Source organism: Piliocolobus tephrosceles, chromosome 11 (genome assembly GCF_002776525.5).
Source record: "Piliocolobus tephrosceles isolate RC106 chromosome 11, ASM277652v3, whole genome shotgun sequence".
Taxonomy (NCBI): domain Eukaryota; kingdom Metazoa; phylum Chordata; class Mammalia; order Primates; family Cercopithecidae; genus Piliocolobus; species Piliocolobus tephrosceles.
Genome location: NC_045444.1, coordinates 3076934 through 3092425, shown reverse-complemented (window position 1 = coordinate 3092425; position 15492 = coordinate 3076934). Strand labels below are relative to the sequence as shown.

Sequence of the window (15492 nt, the reverse complement as noted above, 5' to 3'; positions counted from 1 at the left end):
TGCTCAGGCTTCTCTCCTGGAGAGGAGAGGATAGGATAAAGGGGTCTGGGCTGGGCGTTCCTTAGAAGGTGCCCTCTTACCCCTCTAATTCAGTCCTGGGGCTCTGCTCCCTGCTCCCCGTCTCTGGTCCTACCCCCAGATGGGGCCTCATGACTCATTCAAGGGCTCCCTGAGGTTTACTGCAGGGGCCACCAGCTGACTGGCCTGCCCGCTGGACCCAGGCTCTCCCTGTCCACCTGCTGGGCAGCCCCCTAGAGCTCAGAGCCCCTGCTCATGGTTGCTCCCCATGGGCCCCTTTGCCAAGGCCAACTGATGGGCATCCTGGAGGTGCCACCTGCCTGCCCTGACTCATTCTACCTGCACCAGAGCCTTGGGGGTTTGCCCATCTCACCCCACCCCACCCTGATGAAATGTGCTCCATCCGAGTGCCCACCAAAGGGAGGGTTCTGACCCCAGGAGTGTTTGGGTCTATACCCTGGTCTGCAGTGCATATAGATGTTCAGAGCAGCTCACCAGGGGAGCAGTCAGATATTCACTGTGAAATGTCAAACCCTGCCCAGTCCCAAGGAGACAGCAAACAAACAGCCAGTAAATGCCTCAGCATTAAACATTTCTTGGCAAAGGCGGGATAGTCAATTTTGACACTGTTAAGAAAAAATACAGCCTAATTTCTGCTCGAATGCAGCAAATTTACTGCCCAGGTTCTCATTAACTACCGTCAAGGGAAAAGCAGATAGACAAGATAAATTACGAAAAAATTACTTTTTTAATGTACAAAAAGACTTATTTACAAGTCGAACATGTCATCTCAATTCATAGCATGTAGAAAAAGCTAAAAATGTTTTGGAGATATAAATTTGGCTGGACGACTCACCTGCAGTATATTCAGGGATGTCTTCTGTACAGAATAGATACAGGTTGGGACTGGCAAGGGAAATCCTATCTCAGGAAGGTAATGACCACCACCGCAGAGCCACAGACCCTTAGCAAGTTTCCCTGGCTTTCATTTGCACTCGGCCTTGTCTCCGGACAGAGTTTGATGTGCTGGGACGCAGGGGGCCCAGATAATGATGTTGGCCTTGTCCTCACACTGTCCTAAGAGGTTCCTCATTGAGGCCATGGTCACAGTCAGAGTCACACTCTGAGTGGTGCTGTTTGGCAAGGTTGCCACACATTCCCCATGAAAAGGTTTGGGGGGTGTGTGTGTGTGTGTGTGTGTGTGTGTGTGTATGTATGGTGGGGAAGATGCACCAATTCACCCTACAGTGTGTTCAGGAATGATGTCTCCTGAAGCCATTTCCAGGTGGGTCTTGGTCACACTGAACAGGAAAATTCAATGACGCTCCCTCAGAGTCCTGAGGATCAACCCCTTCCCCTTTCTACCCCCAATCACACTACCACACATGTCATCCCAGTGATGCGGTGGGCAGAAGGAAGGGAATCCGGAGGATACCAGGCATGCACACTGTGGCTTGGCGGAGAACACTGGGCTGCTGGTGAGTGCTGGGGGAGCCTGCGCTGCCGTCAGGCCCTGGAGTTTTTCGTGGTAAAGTGGGTGGACACTGCATTGGAGGAACAGGACTGGGTAAACATGCAACTTCCTCTTCCTACTGGGAGATCCCCAGGGTGGCCTGAGGCTGGGTCCCCGGTGCACCCTCACTTCTCCAGGCCTCAGTCTATCCCTAACCCACAGTGGCTCCAGCAGCCCCGAGGTATTTAGAAACAAGTCTTCTTTTCAGGAAGGGCAACATTCCACATGCAAACACTGTAAACACGGTCTGAAGAGGCCAGGGCAGCTTCTGGGCTTGTCCCGAGGAGTACATTTTTTCTCTTTCCTTTTTCTGGTGATACTTACATACTTTATTCATTCATATACACTTGGATGCTTTATTCATTCACATACACTTGGAGGGGCTGCCAGTCCCAGACTCGGCTTTATGGGGTAGAAGAGCCAGCTCTACCAAACCTGGAATCAGAATGTGCTTCTGAATCATCCAGGTACAATCTGTGTTTTTCCTCTATGACAAGGGACGTTAGAGACCCCAAGAGTTAGGATCATAGAGGAATTCAGGTGGATCAGGAATTCCTTTTCCTTCCAAGTAGCAGAAGCAGCAGCTCATCTTTCCGGAGCGGAGTACCCAGTATGGCGTTCAGATTCAAACCCAAATGCTCCCTACCGTCTTTCTGCATATCCTTGGAAAGGCTTTGGCCAAAGTAATCCCTCGTTAGCCGAATGTCAGCCCTGAAGAAGCCAGAACAGACTGGTCCTGTAAGCACCAAAGGCTGGAAAGCACTGTGTGAATGACTTTTGCATTCCTTCCTGTCCTATGGAGACTTTTTTCATTGTTCTGAGGAATAATCCAAAAGACCAGAGAGGAAGCCCATAAACCGTCTCTTACAACATCTGTCATCTGAAGCGGCCACTGCGCAACAACCCCTCAAGCCTATTTAACACTTTTTTGGAAAAAGACAAAACAGCTGGAACCCCCAGGCTCCGGGCAGCGACGACCCCTCTGGGTGCGCTCAGCGCCAGGCGCTTGGGGCTCTAGGTCATCATGTTCAGGAACTTGCTCTCCTCCGCAAGGCTGGTGAGCATGGAGCTCATGTCTCCAACAGCCATGTTGCTGATGCCTGCGGGGATGGAGGGCAGGGTCAGGGAGTTTCGGGGGGTGGTGAGGCGGGAGGAGTTCTGGGAGAGGCTGTGGAGGAGGCTGGGGCTCAGAGCACCCGAGAACAAACTTGAGTGATCGCCGTCATCCATGATGGCATCAAAGTCAATCTGGGGGGCCTCCAGGAGCTGGGAATCTACAGTGCTGGACACCTGGTTGACCCCTGGTGAGGGCAAGGGCTGGGGCTGGATGCTGTCCGGACAGGCCTGTGGCTGTGGTGGCTGGGGCCGCATGACCTGGCAGCCCCCGAGGTTCTCCAGGCCTCCATCCTGTTCATACATGTGGATCTGGCCGTAGTAGTAGAGCATGTTGTGGGCCAGGGCCCCACCTGTGTCCTGCGGAGGCAGCTGGGGAGGCATCGACCCCATGGTGCCCATCGCTCCCTTGGGCACAACTTCTGCTGTCTCCTGACTGGATGGCATGGCAGCCATGGCATGGCCTGTGGCCCTGGCATAGGCCAGCTGCTGTTGCACAGCACGTACCCCACGGTGGCGGCCAGCAGGGCTGGGCTCGAGGGGAGGCCGGGGTTGCACTAGACCAAAGCCTGCTGTAGCCACCCCCATCGGGCCTGGCTGGGGTTCCATGAAGCCAGGCTGGCGGGCAGGCAGAAGGCTGGGGACCTGGTGGTAGCTCTCCTGGTTCATGGGGACTGCCAGGTGATGGCTCTGCTGTGGGTAGCTCTGGACTGGGTGAGGTGGTGGCACTCCAGCCAGAGCTGAATTGGGGACCCCAAGTTCCCTGTGGCGATTGCCCATCATGGTAGGGTCAGGTGCAACTTCTGTCTGCTGAGGGTGCCCCAGATGCCCTGGCTTGGCTGGCATGTTGCCGCAGGATTGGGGGAACTGGTTGAAGGCCCCACTGACGGTGCTGGGGCTCAGCTGGGGGTGGGCTTGGCCATAGCAGGCATGGGGGCTCATAGTGGTAGTCATGCCAGGACATTGGCTGCCTGCCACTGGCTGTCGCAGCTGCTGCATGTAGTTTACCCTGGGGATGCCCTGGGAGGGGGCTCCGCTGCGGGGCTGAAGGTGTGGCTGTGTGCTGTCCAGACCCCCAGGGCTCGCCTGTAGGCCTTGTGGACTGTAGCCTGGGTACTGGCCAAAGGCAGGCTTCTGCTGCACCACCGCCAGGTTGCCCTGAGGAAACGGTGGAGGCTTCACCTGGCTGGCCAGGGCGTCCACCGTGCCGGAGCTCACCTCGTTCCACTGCACGGGCATGTTATTTTTGTTCAGGCTGGAGGGCGCCCCAAAGCCTAACTGGCATTCTCCCAACACAGGGGCGGAGGAGCCCACGTTGGAGTCTGCAGCTACCATCCTGCGCTGGCCGTGCAGCCCCGGGCTGGGCAGTTTGGGGTTGTCAGAGAAGCCAGTGCTTTCGGTGGGATACACCTGCCCGGCGCTCTCGTCCAGAGTGCCACTGGCGTGCGCCTTGATGTACTGCACCACGTCGTCGGGCAGCACCAGGTCGTCCTCTGGCAGCCCCAGGTCGGCCTCGGGCCCCGCGCCGTCGGCTCCTGCCACCACGGCCTCCATCGCCACGTTCTCGCTGATGCTAGGTGGCCGGGGCGAGTAGGCGCCGCGGGCCAGGCCGCCGTCGGTGCTCGGGTGGCTCTGCAGGCGGAGGCCTCGTCTGTCGGCACAGGGCGGCAGTGGGCCGGGGTTCACGTTGTGGGCGCTGTGGAAGCGCTGCACCCGCGGTAGGGCCAGGGCATCGGGCCGCCGCACTGGGTCGCTGGCCCGCCTGGCTCCGCCGCCTGGCGCCTCGTGAGGGAAGGCAGGCGCAGCCCCCACGTGGCCGTGGCCATAGGTCGGCCCATCGCTGCCACGCCGCGGCACCAGCGGGCGTGGGCAGCCGGCGGGCAGCGCGCGCTCAGGCGTGTCCAGCAGTGCTAGCCTGGTCCGCAGGCTCATGCGCTCCAGGCCTGGTAGCGGGGTGGGCGGGGGGCCGCCCGTGGCCGCAGCATACTTGGCCCGCAGGCTGTACTGCTGCGCGGGCGTGAGGTTGAGCAGCCCAGAGGCACCGCTGCACTGGCTGGCCTCGCTCGAGCGCCGCGACGCGTCCGTGGAGATGGGGTCGTAGGAGTCAGCCGAGCTGGCGTTGTGCGGGCGGCCAGCGCCCAGGGGCGAGGCCTCGCTGGAGCGGCGGCTGGAGAAGTAGGGCGAGATGCCGGAGGAGCGGCGGCTCACGGTGTAGGCGGAGCTGACGGTGCTGGTGGAGCTGTCGCGGCGCTCCTGCAGCTGGCTCAGCATGGTCACCTCGCTCGAGGACAGCTCCGACAGCCGAGGGTTGGGCAGCAGCCCCGCGGGCCCACCGCCCCCACTGCCGCTGAAGTTTTCCAGGATGGAGCCTGCGGGAAAGCAGAGGAGTCAGCACCGGGACAAGGGTGGGTGGCTGCTTGCTTTGACCATGCTCAGTCATCGCACTGGGCCTGGAGCCCGAGAAGAGGGCCTGGAACACAGTACACTCAGGACATGCCTGTTTTCTTTCTCTTTTTAGAGACAGGGTTTCCCAGGCTGGCCTTGAACTCCTGGGCTCAAGGGATCCTCCCTCTTCAGACTCTGGTGTAGCTAGGGCACATGTGTGCCACCATGCCCAGTGAGCAGATGGTTTTTCAATTAAGAAGGAGAAGGAAAAAGCAATATGTAAACAAATGGTGGCACTTATTCTAAGGGTAGGCAAGGAAGCCAGGAGGCCGAAGTCCCTATCTTAACTTTACCATTATCTGTCTGGCCTTGAATTCTCCTTTCTCTGGCCCTCAGTTTCTCCAGCGGTAGATAAATCTGTCTCTCCATAGGACTGAGTTATTCAGAGGAGGGGATGAGCAGCTCAGGAAGGCCCAGGTTGGTCTCCTGGCACTGTACCCTCACAGTCCGTGGAGGTGTTGCCACCTGGGCTCTCCTGAGATGGAGTTTAAGGAGCAGGCTATTACAGGGAGTGCCCTGAGGTCCATAGGGCACTCTGGAAGGAAAGACAGGCTGCAAGAGTGGGCAGAGAAGCGAGCCCAGGAGGATCTCACAGGGAGCCCAGGACCTCCAATGGCTCTTCAGTGCTGCCCTGAGTTGGGCGCCTCTCTGAGCCTCATCTTGATGGCTGGGCCTGTACACTTCTGTAGGGACCAGTCATTGCATGTGGGCCTGATGGGAAGGGGTGACCTTGGGTGGGGCATCTGTCTGCAACCCAGGAGATCCCTGTAGGGGGCTGAGAGTTCAAGGCCATTTACCGGTAGTCCCCACAAGTTGGGACGACAAATCCTCCCTTCAAGTGAGAGCAGGTGGTACATCAGTGTCGACCACAGTGGGCAGCCTGGCACAATCCTAGGACAGAGGCAGTACCCAAGACATGCTCGCTAAAGACGCCTTCCATCTCAGAGCCTGGCCAACACCTCTTGAGGCTGAGCACAGTGCCACCTCCTCCATGAAGTCCTCCCGGCTCATCACCAGCTCAATGTGCTTTCTCCTTCCTCTGCACAGCTCTACCTTAAGCTCTGGTTTTGGTGGTACCTGGCTCGTTCTGCAGTAGAGTGTGAATCTGGTGGCACAGCCTTCTAACCATACACTTATTTGGGACTGGAATTAAATGGCTCTCCTGCCTAGTGCCTTTGCTCTGGTGCCCACAGTAAGTGCCCAGTCAGTGAACGAATGACTGGGTGAGGACGAGGATGACGTGCGCAGGGTCTGCTTGTTTTGAGGGATTACAGGGACTCAGCATGGTGTAGTTGAAAGAGCATGGGCTTTGGAGCCACACAGACCTAGGCTAAATCTCACCCCTGCCATTGATTTGGGTAAGGCATTTCACCTCTCTGAGCCTCAGTTTCCTTTACTGTACTGGGCTGGTAAGATCCTGTAGGCATCCAGTGAGATAGCACTGGTGCTTGGTGGGTGCCAGCCTAGTTGGTGCTGCCCCAGACTCTCTCTTGCCCCATCTGCAAATCCCGGGCCTTCACTCACCACTTCCCGGGAGGGGAGGCAGCTTGGTGTTCCGTGTGTGTGGAGTCGGCCCGGCCCATGAGCAGGAATCCTTGAGTGACCTGAGCTTCTCCTTCTTGAGCTGCTCGAACCGATGCATGGTGGTCATATGTTTGCGCAGCTGGAGGCCACCAGCGGAGGGGGCAGCCAGGGCTGAGGTGTCAGCCCCTGGGGGTGTGTCATCCAGCGCCGTCAGGTCTCCCAGGCTCCCGGGCCCCGTCCCCGGCATCTCCACGCCACTGTCATTGTTGGGGGCACTGCCCAGCGGGGAGGGCTCGCTGCTGCAGGAGGACTGGGCCCCGGGGCTGGACTGACACAGCTGCAGGGACGAGGCAAGAAGGCACAGACTCAGAGGGTCTGCACAGGCACCGCACCCTTGCGCACCCTGGGCGGCTGGGGGTGAGGAAAGGAAGCTGCCTTGCGGAGGAGCATGTAAAGCACCATGAGTCTGTTTGCTTAAAATGGTCAAATCACTTCTCTTAACCTTGGCTTCCCCAACTACGAGATGGACCTGAACTGATTCCGGTGCAGTTAGTGGATGGATGGACAGCATGCAGCATGCAGAAGGCACCCAGCATGGCACAAAAGAAGGCACTTAAACACTGCCACCAACAGCCATGTACCCTGATGAGGTGAGGAACGAAAGCCTGCTGACTTGGTGGCTTCAACCAGACGGGATGATCTCAAAAGGCCAGGGGCAGGTTGTTGGAAAGGGAAAGGATGACCAGGGAGGGGGACCTGTGGGATGCAGCCCTTGTGCAAAGGGCCACCCCAAAGCAGCCTTCCCTCTGGGTCAGGTAGAGGGGGGGCAGGGAGCTCATGGTACACGTACAGTGCAGAATACCGCAGAACTTGGATGACATCCACTCGGACAACATCCACAGAACTCGGATCTGGGCCCAGATGAGGCTTGCACCAGATGCACCACCTCTGGGCTCATTGTTAGGCCAAATGGCCCAAATTCAGCTTCCTTGGGAAGCTGAGATCTTCCTTCCCGTGAGGATACAGGCTTCATGGGAGCAGGGACCTTCCAGGTGTTGTCCAGGGCGCCATCCACATTCCTCTGCTTGGCCCTCAGGACCTTCTGCAGCCTGGACGCATGCCTCCCTGTCACTCTGTCCCTGATACAGCCTGGCGCCCCTGCTCCCCACACCTGCCAGCTCCACTCCGGCTGCCAAGGCCAATGGCCCCACCTGCAGTGCCCTGCCGTGTGTGCCTGTCCGGGCCCACCTGCCTGGGCCTAGGAGGCCTGGACTGACAGGTGAGTCTCTGCCAGGCAGCAGCATGGACCGGCTCCCCAGCCATCCTCACTCCCTCATCCCACCCACACACGCCCAACTCCGTGGCTCACCTCAGTACCGTCTATCCTTAGGGGAGGTACAGTCGGGAAAAAGAGATGGAGACAAAGAACAGGTGGTTAGAACAAAAGGAGTGAACGCCAGAGGGGTGGGGATGCAGAGACAGGACAGAGGGGTGGGGGTTGGCAGCGGCACTTGGGTGCTGGCTGGAAAGGCAGACATGCAGGGCCCGCCCCCGCCCTGTGCAGGCCCACCGTACGTGGCGGCATCCCTGTCACTGAGGGTGCTGCCACACACCCAGCAGGAGCCTGGTCAGAGCAGAATGGGACCTGGACAAGATAGGTTTCACGTGAGGCCCAAGCTGGTGAAGGGCAAAAGCCAAGTTGGAGAGAGGAGGGACACTGCTGTGCCCTTAGAGGGGGGCCTTAGGACAGAGCCCACAACTGTGGTCGGGGTGGCCCTGGGCACGGCTATGGAGTCGCCTTGCGTGGCTGGGCTGCCCAGCTCCGCTTACCCCGGAGCTCTCGGTCTTGATGGCTCTGACATGCAGGCAGTCCTCCACGGCCTGGCTGGTGCTGCTGGCCTCGGTGCTCTCTGGGCCGCCAGGCTCGGCGCCAGCCTCACTGTCCCCATTCTCTTTGAGCAGCGGTGTGCGGAGGTGCACGTCGTTGCGCTGCTTCTTGGTGACGTGGGCATCTGGGCCGTGGACCGTTTTCACATGCTTCCGGAGAGAGCTGGGGTCTGTGTATCTCTTGGTGCAGCCTGGGATCTTGCAGATGTAGGGTTTCTGGGGAGAGAAGCAGGCCTGTGTCATGGATGGGGGTACAAGGATCAACTCTGAAGGGGCGCTCTCCCTGTTCTCCTGAAGCTACCCAACGTCAGTAGGTGTTCTGTCGAATTGGCAGCCAGTGCTCTGTGGATGGTGCCATGCAGGAGCCTGGCCTTAGCCTGGCTTGTCTGGCACTTGTTCATGCAGTTAAGCACATGGCCCAGGGGGTTCCTGCCACAAGAAGCTGGGAACACACATGCCTCGTGTAATCACAATACTGCCTCTCAGTGAACAGGGCAGTGGGGTTTTTAGTACTAGTAGCAAGTGTACGAGCTCAGTGTACCCTGTGACAGCACTAGCAGCCCTGATTTCTCTGACGAAGAAAGGCAGGATCAGGGAGGCAAAGGAACAGGTTCCAAGTCATCCAGTAATGGGGTGAAAAAACCCAGGATTTCCGAACCTCAGTCCTGGACTCAAACACACACACACCCCCGCTACACACCACGCCTACACAAAAACACACACTTACAAACACACATATACACGTGCACACTCATAGCCACATACAGATACCCACACCCCTACTCCCTCACATCTATACACACATACACAATACACTTACAAACACACATACACACATGTGCACACGCACTCCCCTCTAAGGCTGGCTCTTGCCCATAGAGACTCTGAGGGGTTCAGATGCCTTTGAAAATTCCTCTCACTTAGGCCGGGTGCAGTGGCTCACGCCTGTAATCCCAGCACTCTGGGAGGCCGAGGTGGGCAGATCACGGGGTCAGGAGTTAGAGACCATCCTGGCTAACACGGTGAAACCCCGTGTATACTAAAAAAAAATACAAAAATTTAGCCGGGCGTGGTGGTGGACGCCTCTAGTCCCAGCTACTCTGGAGGCTGAGGCAGGAGAATGGCGTGAACCTGGGAGGCGGAGCTTGCAGTGAGCCTAGAGCGCGGGACTGCACTCCAGCCTGGGCGACAGAGAGAGACTCCGTCTCAAAAAAAAAAAGGAAAAAAAAAGAAAATTCCTCTCACTTCTTATAAGCATTGGAGCAAATTCCCTTTGGGGTCCAGGATGTGTCTAAGCTTTTAAAAACATACATTTCCGAGTAAGCCTGAGCAACAGTAATTGTGTGGCTGGACCAGGACAACACCGGCTCTTACCCCGCTTTCTCCCTGGTTCTTTCAGCCCAGATAGGGGCTCTGACTACCCAGGGAGGCAGAGGCTACTCTGTACCCCATCTGTTGGGGTTGACCGCCACGGCAGGCCCAGGCAGCACTAACAGCTGGAGCATGTCACTGCTGACTGCCCAAGCCAACAGGCAAGGGGGCTGCCAACAAGTGCCACACTCAGACAGCACTGCTCTGCTTCCCCCAGGCAGCGGGGCAGCTGCTCCCCAGTGGGACACCTGCTTGTGGTGGAAAGGGAATTTGGGGGTACGAAGCAGTGACCCAGGGTGTTTTCACAGCTGCAGAGGAATCATCACTCCTCTGGCACTGGGGTAAGTCACTTCATCTCTGAGTCTTTGTTTCCTCATCTAGAGGATGGGGAGGCAGAACCCACCCAGCAGCCCCAAGTAATAGGGGACAGATGCATGTTAAACATTCTGAGATCAGAGGGGCTACTTCCCTGCCTCAGCTTCAGCTCCCGAGGAACTCATGGCAGCCTTTGAGGAGGGCACTATTATATTTATTACAGAGATAAGGAAATTGAGGCACAGAGAGGGTCAGTATTCCATGGGACCTCATGGGGCATCTTTTAGAGGAAAGGATGTGGCACAGAGAAAGAGACTGGTCTGTCCAGGTCTCAGAGTCCTGGTCTGTGTCTGAGGATGTACAGCTGGTCAGTGATGGGGGCGAGACACCAGGCACCTGGCTATGTACTGGCCTACAGATGCCTGGAAGCCATGGGGTGTCAGCGGGGCTCCCGTGTGCATGCCCAGTGCATGCCCCGCGGGGGTACCTCATTGGAGTGGGTGCGATTCTGGTGCTTGGCGCGGTCCGAGGCGTTGGAGAAGGCTTTGTTGCAGCCCTCGTGCTCGCACACGTATGGCTTCTCCCCGGTGTGGGACCGCAGGTGTGTCTTCAGGTTCTCCAGGCGGGAGTAGGCCTTCGAGCAGCCCTCGAACTAGAAGGAGGTGGTTCGGTCAGTCAAGGCACCCCAGGGGGCCCAACCTGGAGGCCGGCTGCTGCTTCCTCCCCGCCCCCTCCTCTGCTCTGCTCCACCCCATCAGCGCACTCACAAGCAGGCATTTTAAGGATATTACTTTCCTTTCCTGAAAACATGGAAAGGGCTGAAAAGTACAAAGAGAAAAACGAAAACCACCAGTTGCCCAGGGGCTGCCACTGCTGACATGTGGTAAGTTTCATTCTGGTGACTCTGCAATTCATCTCCCCATGTCTTTAAAACCAAAATTGGGAACATATCAAGTATTCAGTCACCAGTTTTTAAATCAGCCGCATATTCCCGTATCATTAAACTCTAAACTATGACTTTGAACTGTTTCCCAGTACCACTCTCGATTAGAATTTGTCTGTGCACTAAAATGTGCTGAGAATAAAATTCAGTCTTCCAAGTCCTTCAGTGAGTCGGCCACCCTCACCTTCACTCTGGACACGCTGGTCTCCTTTCAGGTCTTTGACTCCACTAAGTTCTTCCTGGCTTGGGGCCTCTGCATACTACTGACTCCTCTGGCTGGAAATTTCCGCAGCCTCCTCCCAATCCGGTTCCTGGCCCAGGTCCCTCCCTCTCCATCTTTTAGGTCATCTCCTCTGAGAGCACTTTTCTGATATTCTCAATCACAGCACTCTATCCTCTCTCCTTTATACCCCTTGGCTCGATTTATAATGATCTGAATCATTTTGTTACCCAGCTTTCTTACTAGAATACCAGCTCCACAGAGGAGGAATCTTCTGGGTCTTGTTCATTGCAGTCTTCCTAATATTTAGCGCCTAAGCACTCAAGAAACAATTTTGGAAAGGAAGGAAGGAGGAAAGGAGGGAGCAAGGGAGACAGGAAGGAAGGAAAGGAGGTGGGGAGAGAGGCAAGGAGGGAGAAGAGGAGAAGGAAGAAGAGACCATTGCAGGAAACTCTGCAGCTATTCCAAAGACACTGCGGTTGCACTGAAAGGCTGTATGCAAACCGCCCTCAGGAGGACACGTACACCCTGGCAGGAGCTGTCTCATTCCTCCCATCCTCTCCTTTATTCCTGACCAGTCTGATTGAGCACGCTTGGCTCCAAATGCCTTTTATCTGTTTCCGCAACTCACAGCTCATATCATCAAAGGGCTATGGTTTGCCACTACTGAGGATGTTAAGAAACTAACTTGTTGCAATGAACCCCGAAGAGCCAGAACAATCTTGCAAAAGGAAGACAAATTTGGAGAAGTCATATGTCCCAATTTACTTCCTACAAATTGACAGTAATAAAGCCTGAATGTGGTACTGGCTTAAAGAGAGACATAGAGATCCAAGCAATACAACTGGCAGTTCAGAAAGAAACCCAGACACTTAAGGTCAATTGATTTTTGACAAGGGTGCCAAGACCATTCAAATGGAAAGAACAGGTTTTCAACACATAGACTTGGACAACTGCATAATCACATGCAAAAGAGTAAGTTTGGATCCCTACCTCATACCATGTGCAAAAATTAACTCCAGGCTGGGCGTAGTGGCTCATGCCTGTAATCCTAGCACTTTTGGAGGCTAAGGCAGGCGGATCACCTGAGGTCAGGAGTTCAAGACCAGCCTGGCCATCATGGTGAAACCCCGTCTCTGCTAAAAATACAAAAAATTAGCCAGGCGTGGTGGTGCATGCCTATAAACTCTAAACTGTTAGCTACTCGGGAGGCTGAGGCAGGAGAATCGCTTGAACCTGGGATGCAGATGTTGCAGTGAGCCAAGATGGCACCACTGCACTCCAGCCTGGGTGACAATGGAAGAGCTATATTATAAAACTCTCTATACACACATATATTTCTTTCTTTTTTTACTTTTTAAATTTTTCAGAGTGCCAGTATTCAATATTTTTATAAATAAAAGTTTATCTTTATAAACTATAAAACTCTTAGAAGAAAACATAAGGGTAAAGTTTTGTGACCTTGGATTAGGCAATGGTTCCTTAGCTATGACGCTAAAAGCACAAGCAATTAAAAAATTGTACAGCCTCAAAATTAAAAACTTTTGTGCTTTAAAGTATCAAGGAAATGAAAAGAAAACCCAGAGAATGGGAGAATTATTTGCAAATCATATATCTTGTAAGAGTCTAGTAACCGGATACATAAAAAATTCTTACAATTTAACAACAAAAAGACAACCAGATTTCAAAATGGGCAATATTTGAGTAGACAGTTCTCCAAAGAAGATACACAAATGGCCAATAAGCACCTGAAAAGGTGTTTAACATTATTAATCACCAATTAGGGAAGTGCTAATCAAAAACACAATAAAATACTACTTTACACCCACTAGGATATGGCTAAAACAAAAAAGGTAACAGCCAGTGTTGGTGAGGGTTTGGAGAAATCAGAACCCTCATTCATTGTGGGTGGAAAGGTAAAACGGAGCATTGATTTTGGAAAACAAACCAGCAGTTCCTCAACTGCCATATGACTCAGCAATTCTACTCCTAGTTACACATACCCAACAGAAGTGAAAACGTTCTGTCCATCTAAAACCATGAACACACATGTTCATAGCAGCATTATTCACAATAGCCTCAAAGTAAATGCAATGCAAATATCCATCAACTGATGAATGCATGAACAAAACATGGTCTATCCATACAATGGAATATTATGTAGCCACAAAAAGAAAGAAAGTACGTGTGCATGCTACAACACAGATGAACCTTGAAGACGTGTTAACTGAAAGAAGCAAGACACAAAGGCACATATTGTATGATTTCAGTTTTTATGAAATTTCCAGAATAGGCAAATCCATCCAGACAGAAAGCAGATGAGTAACTGTCCAGGGCTGTGGGAAGGAGAGAATTAGGAGTGGCTTAATGAGTACAGGGTATCTTTCCGGGATGATGAAAATGTTCTGAAATTAACTAGTAGTGATGGTTGCACAAATTTGTGAATGTACTAAAAACAATTAAATTGTACATTTTCTTAAAAGGGTGAACTTTATGGTATGTCAGCTATTTCTCAATAAAAAAACTGACTTGCTAACAAAGGTAGCATATTTCATTGGATCCCGGACACCACTGATTTTAAGACAGCCTGACTTCAGAGATATTAAGGTGAAAATAGAATGTATATCTTAGAATCTATGAAACCAGAATTCACAAAGAGGAGTTCCCAGATGTTTCAGCTGCAGCTAAAACCACGTCTGCTTTTGTGGGGCAGCAGTTTCTGTGTTTTTAAAAAATAGTCTCTCCAACTAATAGTCATAAATCCTGTTGACCTCTAAAGGAGACCATAGAAAAGGTCTTATCTTTGAGCTCATTAAAAAAACAAAACAAAACAAACACTCAGCCAGGATCTGTGGCTCAAGCCTGTAATCCCAGCACTTTGGGAGGCCGAGGTAGGTGGACTGCTTGAGCCCAGGAGTTCAAGAGCAGCCTGGGCAACATGGCAAAACCCCGTTTCTACAAAAAGATACAAAAATTATCCTGGTGTGATGGTATGTGCCTGTAGTCCCAGCTGCTCAGGAGGCTGAGGTGGGAGGATTGCCTGAGCCCAGAAGGTAGAGGCTGCAATGAGCTGCCTGGGTGGCAAAGTGCAACTGTCTCAAAAAACAAACAAAAAAACCCCTCAACCTAAATGAGTTTTAACCCATCATTCCTCAAGCTCTGAATTACCAACGATGTTTTTTTCTCTGCAGAGTGCTATGGAGCAGTCCCTCCGCCCAGTGTCACCCAGCCAAGCAAACTTCAGGATGCAGATATGCCTTTGGACTCACAATCACAGACACACCCACACACCTTTGCCGTGCTTACCGAGATGCTCACACCCACAGAGCAAGTCCATCAAGGTCTGGGATGCCACGAGGCGAGGGGCCTCCAGGACCCAAACAGGCAGGGTGGGTACAGGCTCCTGTCCCAGAGCCCCTGCTGTGGCCTGCTCCACCCAGGTGTGCCTGTGGCCAGCCACCTCCAAACACGATCCCCCTGGCCTGGCTGAAGGGCCGGTCCTGACGCCGCGACGGGGGTGGGGAGAAGGCCACTCACCGTGCACTTGTGAGGCTTCTCGCCCGTGTGCCGCCGCATGTGCACCACCAGCATGTACTGCGCCTTGAAGGGCTTCTGCTCCCGTGTGCAGGCCTGCCAGCGGCACACGAACTCCTTCTTCTCCCCGTGGATGTGCTCGTTGTTGATGTGCTGCGGAGGGACATGTCCAGGAGGGGGTAAGCAGGCCCAGGAGGCCCACAGACCTCCCCCTGCTGTCAGTTGACCACGCGCCCCAGCACCCCCCAGCCCTCCCCCACCTGTGTGCAGACCGCCCACCCTGCTGAGCACACCTATTATGTTCAGACCATGCTCCTCATTGCCCATCCCACCTACTATATGCAGACCACTGACCCAACACGCCCACCCCTCCAAGCCAGGCCGCGCCTCCTCATGAAGCATCACTAGTGCCCTTAAATGAAGGCCTACTGCGTGCCGCTTATCTTCCCTGCATTTTCCAATCCATCATCAAAGTTACCGTCTACACTGAGCAAAGCCATCCCGTGCACCCCAGCCTGGGCTCTGGGCTCTGGTGTGATGATGCTCCCAGGCTGCAAACAGTAGGCACTAATTAACTGCAGCGAGGCAAACGTACCCCTAGTGGGTGCA

At 54.3% G+C, this 15492-nt stretch overlaps 1 protein-coding gene across 4 annotated transcripts in view; it reads right to left on the bottom strand.

Annotated features, from left to right (window-relative positions):
* Positions 1–593: 593 nt before the first annotated feature.
* The window catches only part of GLI2 (GLI family zinc finger 2), a 262572-nt gene continuing 247673 nt past the window's right edge, over positions 594–15492 (bottom strand). For all 4 annotated transcript variants that reach the window (XM_031936443.1, XM_031936444.1, XM_031936445.1 and 1 more), the window contains 5 exons: positions 14887–15036; positions 10674–10838; positions 8444–8716; positions 6614–6950; positions 594–5013 (listed from right to left, as the gene is read on the bottom strand). In XM_031936443.1, the coding sequence (XP_031792303.1) occupies positions 2546–5013; positions 6614–6950; positions 8444–8716; positions 10674–10838; positions 14887–15036 (3393 nt within the window). In that variant the 3' untranslated portion in view covers positions 594–2545. The remainder of the gene's footprint in view (positions 5014–6613; positions 6951–8443; positions 8717–10673; positions 10839–14886; positions 15037–15492) is intronic.